General features: G+C 44.9%; 1 protein-coding gene across 1 annotated transcript in view; it reads left to right on the top strand.

Moving 5' to 3' along the window:
* The window catches only part of Nckap1l (NCK associated protein 1 like), a 73266-nt gene that overhangs the window by 22836 nt on the left and 37435 nt on the right, over nucleotides 1–12995 (top strand). The window contains exons 8-16 of the mRNA XM_004649931.2: nucleotides 242–290; nucleotides 381–537; nucleotides 9365–9421; nucleotides 9675–9771; nucleotides 10501–10610; nucleotides 10770–10902; nucleotides 11228–11309; nucleotides 11491–11549; nucleotides 11934–12079. Coding sequence (XP_004649988.2) covers nucleotides 242–290; nucleotides 381–537; nucleotides 9365–9421; nucleotides 9675–9771; nucleotides 10501–10610; nucleotides 10770–10902; nucleotides 11228–11309; nucleotides 11491–11549; nucleotides 11934–12079 — 890 coding nt within the window. The remainder of the gene's footprint in view (nucleotides 1–241; nucleotides 291–380; nucleotides 538–9364; nucleotides 9422–9674; nucleotides 9772–10500; nucleotides 10611–10769; nucleotides 10903–11227; nucleotides 11310–11490; nucleotides 11550–11933; nucleotides 12080–12995) is intronic.

Raw genomic sequence — 12995 nt, forward strand, 5'->3', positions numbered from 1 at the left:
TTTCCTCTCTGTCCCTTCCCAGTGCCTCCCTTCCCTCATTGGCAGCTTTCCTAGCAGGCTCATTAAAGTTTGTTTTTAGTGCCAGGGATAACACCCAGCACCTCCTGCATGGTGGCATGCGTTCTACCCCTGAGCTGTAATTCCCAGCCCTAGAGATTGGCTTTGATACTCAGACTCTAGACTGATACTTCTTTAGGACTCCTAAGCAACCCCTTAAGCCTGTATGCCTGCCTTCTCATAGATGGCCTGTGAGTATCTGTCAGTGGAAGTGATGGAGCGCTGGATCATAGGTAAGTTGTGGGAAGGGGTGGGAAAGGGCATGGCAGCCTCTTCCACGGGGAGCGAGCTCTCAGAGTCTTCCTCTGTACTCCTGCCTGCAGTGGGCTTTCTTCTTTGTCATGGGTGCCTCAACTCCAACAGTCAATGCCAGAAGCTGTGGAAGCAGTGTCTGCAGGGCTCCCTGTACATCACCCTCATCCGGGAGGACGTGCTGCAAGTACACAAGGTCACCGAGGACCTGTTTAGTAGTTTGAAAGGGTGAGAGATTTTACGAGCCAAACCGATTTTTTTGACTTTTAACTCTTCCCAACATCTCCATAAAGTGTTCCCAAAGGATGGGCAGTAGCTGGGCGTGGTGGCGCTCGCCTTTAATCCCAGCATTGGGAGGCAGAGGTAGAAGGATCATCATGAGTTCAAGGCAACCCTGAGACTACATAGTGATTTCCAGGTTAGCCTAAGCTAGAGTAAGACTCTACCTTTTGAAAAACAAAAACAAAAACAAAAACAAAAACAAAAACAAAAACAAAACAAACAAAAAGCCAAAAAAAAAAAGGGGGCAGTAAGGGTTAATTCTAACAATTGAAGAAATATTTATCATCAGGAAGTATTTGATGGGTGCCTCCCTGAATTTTAGGGACACAGTGACTAATAAGATAATGTAGAGATAAAAGCATAAATTGTGAGACCAGATTGTCTGGGTTTGATTTCATGACCTACCATTTACTAGCTGTGTGACCTTGGGTAAGTAAGTTCACCATGCACTGGCTCAATTTCTTTCTTTCTCTCCCTCTCTCTCTTTCTTTCCTTTTTCCTACTTTCTTTGTTTTTCTTTCTCTCTCTTTCTTTCCCTCCTTCCCTCCTTCCTTTCTCTCTCTCTCTCTCTCTTCTTTCTCTGTAGTGTCTCACTTTAGTTCACACTGACCTGAAATTCACTATGTAGTCTCAGGCTGGCCTTGAACTCACAGTGATCCTGTGATCTACCTCTGCCTCCTGAGTGCTGGTTCCCTTGTTTTTTTTTGGTCTTCTTGTGACTTTTTTCTTCTCCCAGTGCTGAGGACTGAACCCAGGGGTTTGTGCTTGCTAGGCAAGTGCTCATCCACTGAGCTAAATCCCCAGCCCCCTCCTGAGTGCTAGGATTAAAGGTGTGTACCACCACGCCTGGCTTTAAAAATTTATTTATTTATTTGCAAGCAGAGAGACACAGAGACGGGGTGGGGGAAGGAGAGGAGAGAATGGGCACACCAGGGCCTCTAGCTGCTGCAAGTGAACTCTAGAGGCATGTGCCATTTGTAAATCTGGCTTTACCTGGGTACTGGGGAATTTAGTCCAGGTTGTTAGGTTTTGCAGGCAAATTTGAGCCATCACTCCAGTGCTTAATTTCCTTCTTCTTATTTTTTATACATTTAATTTTTTTGTTCATTATTTAGTTGAGAGTGACAGAGAGAGAAAGAGGGAGAGGGAAGAGAGAGGGGGGGGGAATGGATGCACCAGGGCCTCCAGCCACTGCAAACGAACTCCAGACACATGCGGCCCCTGTGCATCTGGTTTACGTGGGTCCTGGGGAGTCGAGCCTTGAACCGGGGTCCTTAGGCTACACAGGCAAGCACTTAACCACTAAGCCATCTCTCCAGCCCTCAATTTCCTTATTTATACAATGTGGATAAATTACTACTCCCCAGCTGGATGTGGTGGCACATGTCTGTAATCTCAGCACCGAGGAGGAGGAGGCAGGAAGATCAGGAGTTCAAGGTTAGCCTTGAATACATAGTGAGTTTGAGGATGGCCTGGGTTACATGAAGTCCTATCTCAAATACCAGATTAAACCAAACCAAATCAGCAAAGCAAAGCAAAGCAAAGTAGTGTCATCCTATGACTGACCTCATAGCGCTATGGGTTATGGAGACTGGAAGAGTCACTGTAAAGCACAGAGAAAAGGTTCTGCTATGTCGTATTATGTACTTTAAAAATATTTTATTTATTTATTTATTTAGAATATATGAGAATGTGTGAGTATGGGCGTGCCAGGGCCTTTTGCCACTGCAAACAAACTCTAGATACTTGTCCTACTTTGTGCGTATTTTTCTGCATTACATGGGTCCTGATGAATTAAACCCAGGTTAGTAGGCTTTGTTAGTCAGCACCATTAACTGATGAGCCATCTCTTCAGCCCAGTACCTGTTTTTTTTTTTTTTTTTTAATATTTATTTATAGCCAGGTGGTGGCGCATACCTTTAATCTCAGCACTGGGGAGGCTGAGGTAAGAGGATTGCCATGAGCTTGAGGTGACCCTGAGACTACATAGTGAATTCCAGGTCAGTCTGGGCTAGAGGGAGACCCTACCTCCAAAAAAAAAAAAGAAAAGAAAAAAGAAAAAAAATACTTATTTCTTTATTTTATTTAATTGAGAGAGAGAGAGAGAGAGAGAGAGAGACAGACAGACAGACAGAGACAGAGAATGGCTCCAGGGCCTTCAGCCACTGCAAACAAACTCCAGAAGCAGGTGCCACCTTATGCATCTGGCTTATTTGGGTCCTAGGGAATTGAACCTGGGTCCTTAGGCTTTGCAGGCAAGCACCTTAACCGCTAAGCCATCTCTCCAGCCCAGTTTGAAGCTTTAAAAAAAACAAGTAGGGCTGGAGAGATGGCTTAGCGGTTAAGCGCTTGCCTGTGAAGCCTAAGGACCCCAGTTCGAGGCTCGGTTCCCCAGGTCCCACGTTAGCCAGATGCACAAGGAGGCGCACGCGTCTGGAGTTCGTTTGCAGAGGCTGGAAGCCCTGGTGCACCCATTCTCTCTCCCTCTATCTGTCTTTCTCTCTGTGTCTGTCGCTCTCAAATAAATAAATAAAATTTAAAAAAAAAAAAAAGATGTGGGAAAAAAACCAACCAGCAGCTCTGAATTCAGAGAGACTTGTCTCAAGAAAACAAGTGGATGAATGATAGAGGAGGACTCCTGGCGTTCTCTGGTCTCTGTGTACACAGAGGGTATACAGATTTGTACACACACCTTGAATGTATATATATAACAAATTATGCATACTCCCCCCTCAAAAAAATTAGATGGGCAAAGTTAGAGCAGAGAGTAACTAAGAAAATTAGAAGGAATTGAGGATGTTAAGATTTCTGGCATGGACAACATTCCTTAAGGTTGAGAACACATGAGCCAGAGTAAATTTGTGGGTAAAGACCATCCATTCAGTATTTTTTGTCTTTTTTTTTTTTTAAGAGGTAGGGTCTCACAGTAGCCCAGGCTGACCTGGAATTTACTATGTAGTCTCAGGGTGGCCTTGAACTCATGGTGATCCTCCTACCTCTGCCTCCCAAGTGCTGGGATTGAAGACCTGCGCCACCATGCCTGGTTTAATTTTTTTTTTTTTTTTAGAAAGGTTGGCGGGGGAGAGGGGGAAGGAGAGAGACCCTGAGAGAGGATGGGTACTTAAGGGCCTCCTGCCATTGCAAATGAACTCCAGATGCATGCTCCACTTTGTGCATCTGGCTTTACATGGGCACTGGGACATCAACCTGGGCTGTCAGGCTTTGTAAGCAAGCACCTTGACCACTGAGCCATCTCTCCAGCCCTGTGCAGTTTTGAGCAGGTGGAACTTGAAGTGTCTGTAGGATATTGTGAGGCTAGATGTGGTCTAGGAACTGAGGCACCAAAGTTAAGAGAAGAGAAGAGAATAAGTCTGCCATAAATAATTAAAAGGTACAGGAGGTAGATTTGCATATATACCTTTGAAGAAACTCTCTAATGATTACCATTCTGAGGAATGGAAGTTTATTCAACCTCCAGTCACTGCAAGCAGCAGCAAATGTGTGTGATTTATAGCTTAGGGAGTTCTTTGACATGACGGATCTGATGTGATCTTCATGGTAATTTAGCTGTAAGTATTCACATAGGTTTTTGTAAGTGAGAAGATGGGCTTTGTCTCAGTGTCCCTCAGCTAATAAGAGGTGAGATTATGCAACAAATCTAGATTTTTGACTCTTAATCCTATTTCTTCCCCCTGTTCTGTATGGAGGTTGAAATAATTATCCAGCAGAAATGCTGTGGAGTTGGAATCCTGATTTAATTAAGATAGTTTTCAATCCCAAATTTCTTTGATTTCTTTTTTTTTTTTTGTACTTAATTCAGTATAGGAGTGGCTTGGAGAAGGGACCTGATAAATTATGAAATCCTACGAATGTGGCAGCAGGTGACAAAGGATAAAAGAAGATAGCTGTGAGGATCACAGAGAGCAGGGAGCCTGAGCCCGGGTCACTAGTAGAAAAAAAAAGATTTGGTCAAAAATTACAGACAAACCATAAGCATTGAAAAGATCATTTAATCTGGTGATTCTAAATCTCATCTTGTCCTCAGGGACAGCGGGTGAGTCAAGGGTCAATGAGAGGTGAGGAAGTAGGAAGTATCTCTTTGGAGGAATTTGGTGGTGTGGGAGAATGGGTGAAGTTTAGTGCACTGTCAGGGCCAAGTGCAGGTCTTTTACGAACAGAGGAGGCTTTGAGTTTATTCAAGGGGAGAAGAGCATAAGCCAACAGAGAGGGAGAGATGAAAGTAACAAAGAGGTAACTGATGAGCTCCATTCCAGAGAAAGTGGGTGGGGAGGGGACCCATGGTGCAGCTGGAAGAAAGTGTTTACTTGAGAACAGGCCCGTGAGATATTTGGGCATCGCTTTCTTTTTTTTTCCTTATTCCTCTCAAACCTGGAAGAATGCCTTGACTCTAAGGTTTCAAGGCAGGAACACAGCCCCCCCTTTGTCATTAAGGTCCTATTGACCCTGGAAAGCTGCCTTCTTCCCACAGTAGCGAGCTCAACTTTTCCTCTCCCTTCCCTTCCCCTTCTTCTCCCCACCCCTTCCCTCCACTCTGTTCTCTTCCCCTCTTCTCTCCTCCCCCCTTCTCCTCCCCTCCTCTTCCTTTTCTATTTTCCTCTCTTCTCTCCTCTCCTTTCTCCTCTTTCCTATCTCCTTTTTCTCAAATGCTTTCTTATTTCTTTCCTTTCCCTCCTCAAAAACATTTTTTTTGAGGGGCTAGAGAGATGGCTTAGTGGTTAAGGTGCTTGCCTGTGAAGCCTAAGGACGCAGGTTTAATTCTCCAGGTCCCACATAAGCCAGATGCATATGTCTGGAGTTCGTTTGCAGGGCTAGAGGCCCTGGTACACCCATTCTTTCTTTTTCTCTCTCCCTCTCTCTCTATCTCAAATAAAAATAAATTAAAAAAAAAATTGAGGCAAGCCTAACAGACTGGCCTCCCCCTTTTTTCTCAATTGTAGTATCTTTTTTTTTTTTAAAATTTTTATTTATTTATTTGAGAGCGACAGACACAGAGAGAAAGACAGATAGAGGGAGAGAGAGAGAGAATGGGCACGCCAGGGCTTCCAGCCTCTGCAAATGAACTCCAGACACGTGCGCCCCCTTGTGCATCTGGCCAACGTGGGACCTGGGGAACCGAGCCTCGAACCTGGGTCCTTAGGCTTCACAGGCAAGCGCTTAACCGCTAAGCCATCTCTCCAGCCCGTATCTTTTTATTTTTATTGACAACTTCTATAATTATAGAAATAAACCATGGTAATTCCCTCCCTCACTACACTTTCCCCTTTGCAACTCCACTCTCCATCATACATTTCCCCCTCCCAATCAGTCTTTCTTTTATTTTGATGTCATCATCTTGTCTTCCTATTATGATGGTCTTGTGTAGGTAGTGTCAGGCACTGTGAGGTCATGAATATCCAGGCCATTTTGTGTCTGGGGGGAGCATGATATAAGGAGTTCTACCCTTCCTTTGGCTCTTAAATTCTTTCTGCCACCTCTTCCACAGTGGTCCCTGAGCCTTGGAAGGGGTGATAGAGATATTTTAGTGCTGAGCACTCCTCTGTCACTTCTCAGCACTGTGGTGCCTTCTGAGTCATCCCAAGGTCACCACCATCTGAAAACAGAAACTTCTCTAAGCAAAAGTGAAGAGTAGCATTAATATATGGAATGTTTATAGAAGTGCTTACTGGGCAGTTTGGTGAGCATAGTATATACATTTATGCAGACACCAGCAGATGTTATACTCCTGGGGCTCATGTCTTCTCCCGTCATAGGTTTTCAGTGTCAGGCATGTATTCCCTCCTGTGGAGTGGGCCTCAAGTCCCAGTTATTGAGCTCTTGGTTTCCCTATATAACAGACATGCCACTGTTGTACTTGTTGGCTTATTTGGCCTGGATGGCCAAATTTAAGGCTTGCAGTGTCCACTGTGAATATATTCATTGGTGATTTCTCCCTCTTCCATTGAACTGCATGTAGTGTAGCTTTTTCTAGTTTTCTGTCAGCTGGTCTACATGGAGGAGGTTTTCAGCTTAGCTCCAGCAGGATTTCTCAGTGACCTTGCAGCCCAAATATGTGGTGTCTTTAGCAATAGGGTCTTACCATCTTTTCCTGGTGGGAAACCAAGAGCCTCGGCAATAGCCTGTAATGTTTTGGGGGCATCAGAGACCTCCCTGGCCAACAACTCACTGGAAGGTATCCCATCTTGGCACTGAAAATTTTCTAGTAACAATCTCTGGCTTCTGGTTTTTCCATTGTCCATAAGAGTAGGTTTCTACATAACTTATTCATACCCTCTTAGATTTTGATTAGCCTTCCCCCATCTTTCTTTTACTCAGTTTCTTCCCCTGACCTCACTTAGGCCTTTCACCCCCATTATTTTGTTCTTCTACTTACATATGTACAATACCATCCTATTAAGTTCCCCACCCTTTCTTTCTATTACCTTTATATCTGCCTTCTAGCTTACTGGCCTCTGCTTCTGCGTTTTATTCATACTCACATAGAAGTTCAATGATTTGTAGCTAGGATCCACATATGAGACAGAACATGTAATGTCTGGCTTTTTGGGCCTGGGTTAACTTGCTAAGTACAATCCTTTCCAGATCCATCCACTTTCTTGCAAATTTTATTTTTCTTTACTGCTGAATAGATCCCCATTATATAAATGCACCACATTTTCATTATCTATTCATCAGTTGGGGGACATCTAGACTGGATCCATTTCCTAGCTATTGTGAGTAGAGCAGTAATAAACATGGTTGAGTAAGTATCTCTAAGGTAGTGAGACAAGTCCTTAGGATATATGCCTAGGAGTGCTATAGCTGGGTCATATGGTAGATAAGTTTTTAGCTGTCTTAGGAACCTCCACACTGATTTACACAATGGCTGGGCCAGATTGCATTCCCACCAACAGTGTAGAAGAGTTCCTCTTTTTCCACATCCTTGAAAGCATTTATTGTCATTTGTTTTCATGGTGGTAGCCATTCTGACAGGAGTGAGATAGAATATCAAAGTAGTTTTAATTTGCATTTCCCTAATGGCTAGGGATGTAGAACATTTTTCAGATGTTTATATGCCATCTGTGTTTCTTCTTTTGAGTAATCTCTGTTTAGTCCCATAGCCCATTTATTTTATGTTTTTAAAGTTTTATTTATTTGATAGAGAGAGAGAGAGAGAGAGAGAGAGAAAGAGAATGGGCATGCCAGGGCCTCCAGACACTGCAGATGAATTCCAGATGCATGGACCACCTTGTGTATCTGGTTTACATGGGTTCTGGGGAATTGAACCTGGTTCCTTTGGCTTTGCAGGCAAAGAAGCCATCCCTCCAGCCCCTCCATAGTCCCCCCTTTTTTGTTTTTCTTTCTTTTTTTTTTTTTTTTTTTTGGTTTTCCAAGGTAGGGTCTCACTCTAGCTCAGGCTGACCTGGAATTCACTATGTAGTCTCAGGGTGGCCTTGAACTCATGGTGATCCCCCTACCTCTGCCTCCTGAGTGCTGGTATTAAAAGTGTGTGCCACCATGCTTGGCTTCCAAGTAGGCCATTTTTAAAATTGGGTTGTTTGACTTCTTATTATTTAATTTTTTGAGTTCTTTGTATATCCTGGATATTAATCCTCTATCAGATGAATAGCTGGCAAAGATTTTCTCCCATTCTGTAGGTTGCCTCTTTGCTCTATCCACAGTGTCCTTTGCAGTACAAAAGTTTTATAATTTCATGAGGTCCCAGTGGATGATCTGTGGTTTTATTTCCTGAGCAGCTGGAGTTATATTCAGAAAGTCTTTGCCTATACCAACATGTTGAAGGGTTTCCCCTACTTTTTCCTCTAGCAGTTTGAGAGTTTCAGGTGTGATATTAAGGTCTTTGATCCATTTGGATTGGATTCTTGTGCATGGAGAGAGATAGGATTTATTTTCATCCTTCTACAGATACATATCCAGTTTTCCCAGAACCAGTTTACAATCCTAATCATGTATGTACCTAACATGGGGGCTCCCAGGCTGGCCTTTTTTAAATGCAAGAGTGAAAGTGAGCAAGAGAGAGAGAGACAGAAAGAGAGAATTGGCATGCCAGGGCCTCTAGCCACTGTAATTGAACTTCAGATGCGTGTGCCACCTTGTGTGCATGTGTAACCTTGCATGCTTGTATCACCTTGTGCGTCTGGCTTACGTGGGATCTGAAGAGTCAAACATGAGTCCTTAGGCTTCTCAGGCATAACTGCCAAGCCATCTCTCCAGCCCTCCTTCTTCTGTTCCTTCTTATTCTCTCTCTTCTATTATTTTGAGACAAGATCTTTGCAAAAATATTTGCCTGGCCTTAAACTCATGGACTTCTGCCTCTGCTTCTTGAATGAGTGCTATTATAGGCATGTACCACCACGCCCGGGGCTCCACTCCCATAGTAATTTTATCTTGGCTGCAAAAGGAAGAGGTAAGAGATAGGTGTGGTGGTACACATTTTTATCCCAGCACTTAGGAGGTAGAGGTAGGAGGATAATTCTGAGTTTGAGGTCACCCTGAGTCTACATAGTGAATTCCAGGTCAGCCTGGACTAGAGTGAGACCGTGCCTAAAAAATCAAAACAACAACAAAAGTAAAAGGAAGAGGTAGACAGATTGATTTCCTAAGCTCCTTAAGTGTTGTGTTCATAGGCCTGGGGAGAAGTGGGGTCACAAAGCTCCTGCCAGTCAGGGCTGCCTGTGCTCCCTGGACAGGGAAGGTCAGGCACGGGCCCTCAATGGTAGTATGGCCAACACTGCTGTACTATGTCAACCCTTAGGTATGGAAAGCGAGTGGCAGACATCAAGGAAAGCAAGGAACATGTAATTGCGAACAGGTAATGGTGGGGTACGGGCTCTTTGACTTCGTTTCACCTAAGCTACGATGAGTTTCTATGCAGACCTGCGACCTCAACCTGAAAAATTTCTGCTGCCTCACAGACTAGTATTTTCTCTCTTTGTCTAAGTTTGGCACCGAGCCTTCCTCCCGCCTCACACCCGCTCCTAAGTGCAGCTCACTCTGTGCTGCCTCCGGAGGACCTGTGAGAGTGGGCAGGACAATGTTCCCTCCTTTCCACTTTCTTTCCCCAGTGGCCAGTTTCACAGTCAGCGGCGGCAGTTTCTGCGGATAGCCGTGAAGGAGCTGGAGGCTGTGTTCAAGGACGAGCCGGGCCTGCTGGGTCCCAAGGCAAGAAGGAAGTGTTGGCAGGGGGTGGTGACCAGTGCTGAGAGGCACTACTCGGTAGTGACCTTGCATTCACGAGATTTTTCATTTCCAGTTCTTTTTTGATCGATTTGTATGGGTCTCTGCTGATTCCCTGACCCTTGGAATATTCAAAGCATTTTGCATCTTTCCTTTGAAGCTATCATGCTGTTTAAATGCTCTTTGTGCACTTATCTTCTGTTTGACTGTAAACTCATTGATGCAGAGCTTGCTGCCTGTCTTAAGCCATATAAATACCCAGGAAATATTTCTAAAACTTAATTTTATAGGGAGGGAGGAGTACTGACCGTGAGCAAGGGTTAACACGTGCTTATGTCTGCTTCCGTGTCACGTAGCTGAGCTTTCCTATGATCTGTCATCTGATACTGTTGGCGCGCCACACAACTGTATCCACGTGTAGATTATCACTCTAGTTTTCTCTATGCTTTAAGATCTTCTCTTCCTCCTTTCCTCCCTCCCTCCTTTCTTCCTTCCCTTCCCCTCCCTCCCTTCTTCCCTCCTTCATTTCCTCCCTCCTTTTTCTCTCTCTCCCTCCCCTTCCTTCATTCCTGCCTGCCTGCCTGCCTGCCGGCCAGCGCTAGGACTTGGACCCAGGGCCTCATAGGTGCTATGCCAGTGCTCTACAACTGAGCCCCTTCCCCTCAAATTCATTTTTAAAGTTGAAAATTCTAATAGTCTCTGTCCTCTCGGTAGGCCCTTTTTGCTTTCATGGCCCTGTCCTTCATTCGTGATGAGGTCACCTGGCTGGTTCGCCATATGGAAAATGTCACCAAGACCAAGACACCCGAGGACTATGCTGACTTGTTAGTACTCCACGGGGTTAAGCACCTTGACTTTAGAGGGCCCGCGAAGGGGGCAGGGAGGCATCAACTGACCTCAGAAGTCTCTGCCCTGTCTCCACTGCTTGTTGCCGTTCATAGTTCTGGCACTTGCCTGCCTCTGTTCTTTCCTTATCTTCCCAGGAGCATTGCGGAGCTGCTTTTCCTGTTGGAGGAGATCAGGGCTCTGGTTCGCCGACATAGCAATGTGATCCAGCAGTACCACCTTCAGTACCTGGCCAGATTCGATGCTCTTGTGCTCAGTGACATCATTCAGGTGTGTCCCAGAAGTTACATGTTAGAAAGTTCAGGATGATCCATGGTCATTTTCTTCTTGGAGCCATACTGGCTAAATCTCTAGTTTGGGTGTCAAAAAACCCAATTTGTCCTCCCCAAAGTGAAACTAAAAACATAGTACAGAGTAAGGGGAAAGTGGAGGTCACAAAGCGAGGGTCCTAGGAAGTTCCGTCTATCCATCCCCTTGTTGGACTTTTCTCTGTTCTTGGTAGTTAGTAGTTCTTTTCACATCCCTATCCTGACTGAGCCGAGGACCCCGCTTCTGCCCTGGTGGACACCAACAGTACCTCCCACCCCTCTTTTAGAACCTGTCTGTGTGTCCAGAAGAGGAGTCCATCATCATGTCTTCCTTCGTCAGTACCCTGTCCTCTCTGAGTCTCAAACAAGGTAATTGGAGGGAGAGGAGGGCAGAGAGCGCTTATGAGGGTTAACATAGTTTTTCTAGAAACGTTGGTGTGAGAGTCAGAGAAAAGGACAGATGACTTAGAAGGGGACACACCATTCTATGCAGTCAGCCATTAGGGGCTGTTTTTGTTTCTTTTTACATTTGCTTCTGTTTCCCTTGTAGTTGATAATGGAGAGAAATTTGACTTCGCTGGATTGAGGCTGGATTGGTTCCGCCTACAGGTATCAGTTTGCTCATCCTTAGATAAGCAGGCCCTCTCCACTTAAAAAAAACCAAAAAAACATTTTAAAGAAATCATTTATTTACTGGCACATATGCATGTACCAGTGTCTCTTGCTGCATTAGCAGCAGAAAAAAAAAGCCCATCCAGCTTTGTGTGGGTGGCTGGGGAGTTGAATCCAAGCTGGCAGCCTTTGTAAGCAAGTGTCTTTAACCACTGAGCCATTTCCTCAGCACTCTTAAAATTTTTTTTTTTAAACTCTGCTTATGGAACAAGTAAACCTTGAGACCTGCTGACTAGACAGATACACCCAAGGCCAAACCCCAGGACTGGGGGACCATCCTATTTCTCTTGATTTCTCCACTCTTCCTACCTTTGACCACAGGCATACACCAGTGTGGCGAAGGCCCCTCTGCACCTGCATGAGAACCCTGACTTAGCCAAGGTGATGAGCCTCATTGCCTTCCACTCCCAGATGCTGGACTCTATAGAGAAAGTGCTGGTGGAGACATCTGACCTGTCTACCTTCTGGTGTGTCCTGGTTCTGACTTCTTTATCAGTGGACCTGACCTCTTGCCTGGGTTTTGTGAAGTACATAATCTCCCAGGCAGATGGGAAGCTCTTGTTTTCTTTGCAATCTTTTAAAAATATTTTATTTATTTGCAAGCAGAGGGAGATAGAGAGCTATAGACAATTTTAGATAGATAGGTAGATAGATAGATAGAGAATGAATATGCCAGGCTCTGTAGCCACTGCAAATGAACTCTAGATGCATGTGCTACTTTGTGCAACTGGCTTACATGGGTACTGGGGAATTGAACCTGGGTTGTTAGGCTATGGATACAAGTGCCTTAACCACTGAGCCATCTCTCCAGCCCTTCTTGCAATCTTAAGGGCAGATGCTCAGTTCCACACTCACTGCTATCAACCTCTACCAGTAATCATAAGTACTGGGTTTAAGGTGATCACTTTGTTCTATATTTGTCCCTGTGAGGAAGGCCATATGGACTTTTACAAGCTACCCTTCTCTAGATAATCCATCTGCAAGTCTTCTTCCAGTCTTTTCTTTTTCTTTCTTGCTTGCTCTCTCTCTTTTTTCTTTCTTTCTTTCTTTCTTTCTTTCTTTCTTTCTTTCTTTCTTTCTTTCTTTCTTTCTCCTTCCTTCCTTCCTTCTTTCCTTCCTTCCTTCCTTCCTTCCCTTCCTTCCTTCCCTTCCCCTTCCCTCCTTCCTTCCTTCCCTTCCTTCCTTCCCTTCCCTTCCCTTCCCTTCCCTTCCCTTCCCTTCCCTTCCCTTCCCTTCCCTTCCCTTCCCTTCCCTTCCCTTCCCTTCCCTTCCCTTCCCTTCCCTTCCCCTTCCTTCCTTCCTTCCCTCCCTCCCTCCTTCCCTCCTTCCCTCCCTCCTTCCCTTCCCTTCCCTTCCCTTCCCTTCCCTACCCTTCCCTTCCCC

The sequence above is a fragment of the Jaculus jaculus genome, chromosome 6, assembly GCF_020740685.1.
Source record: "Jaculus jaculus isolate mJacJac1 chromosome 6, mJacJac1.mat.Y.cur, whole genome shotgun sequence".
NCBI lineage: Eukaryota > Metazoa > Chordata > Mammalia > Rodentia > Dipodidae > Jaculus > Jaculus jaculus.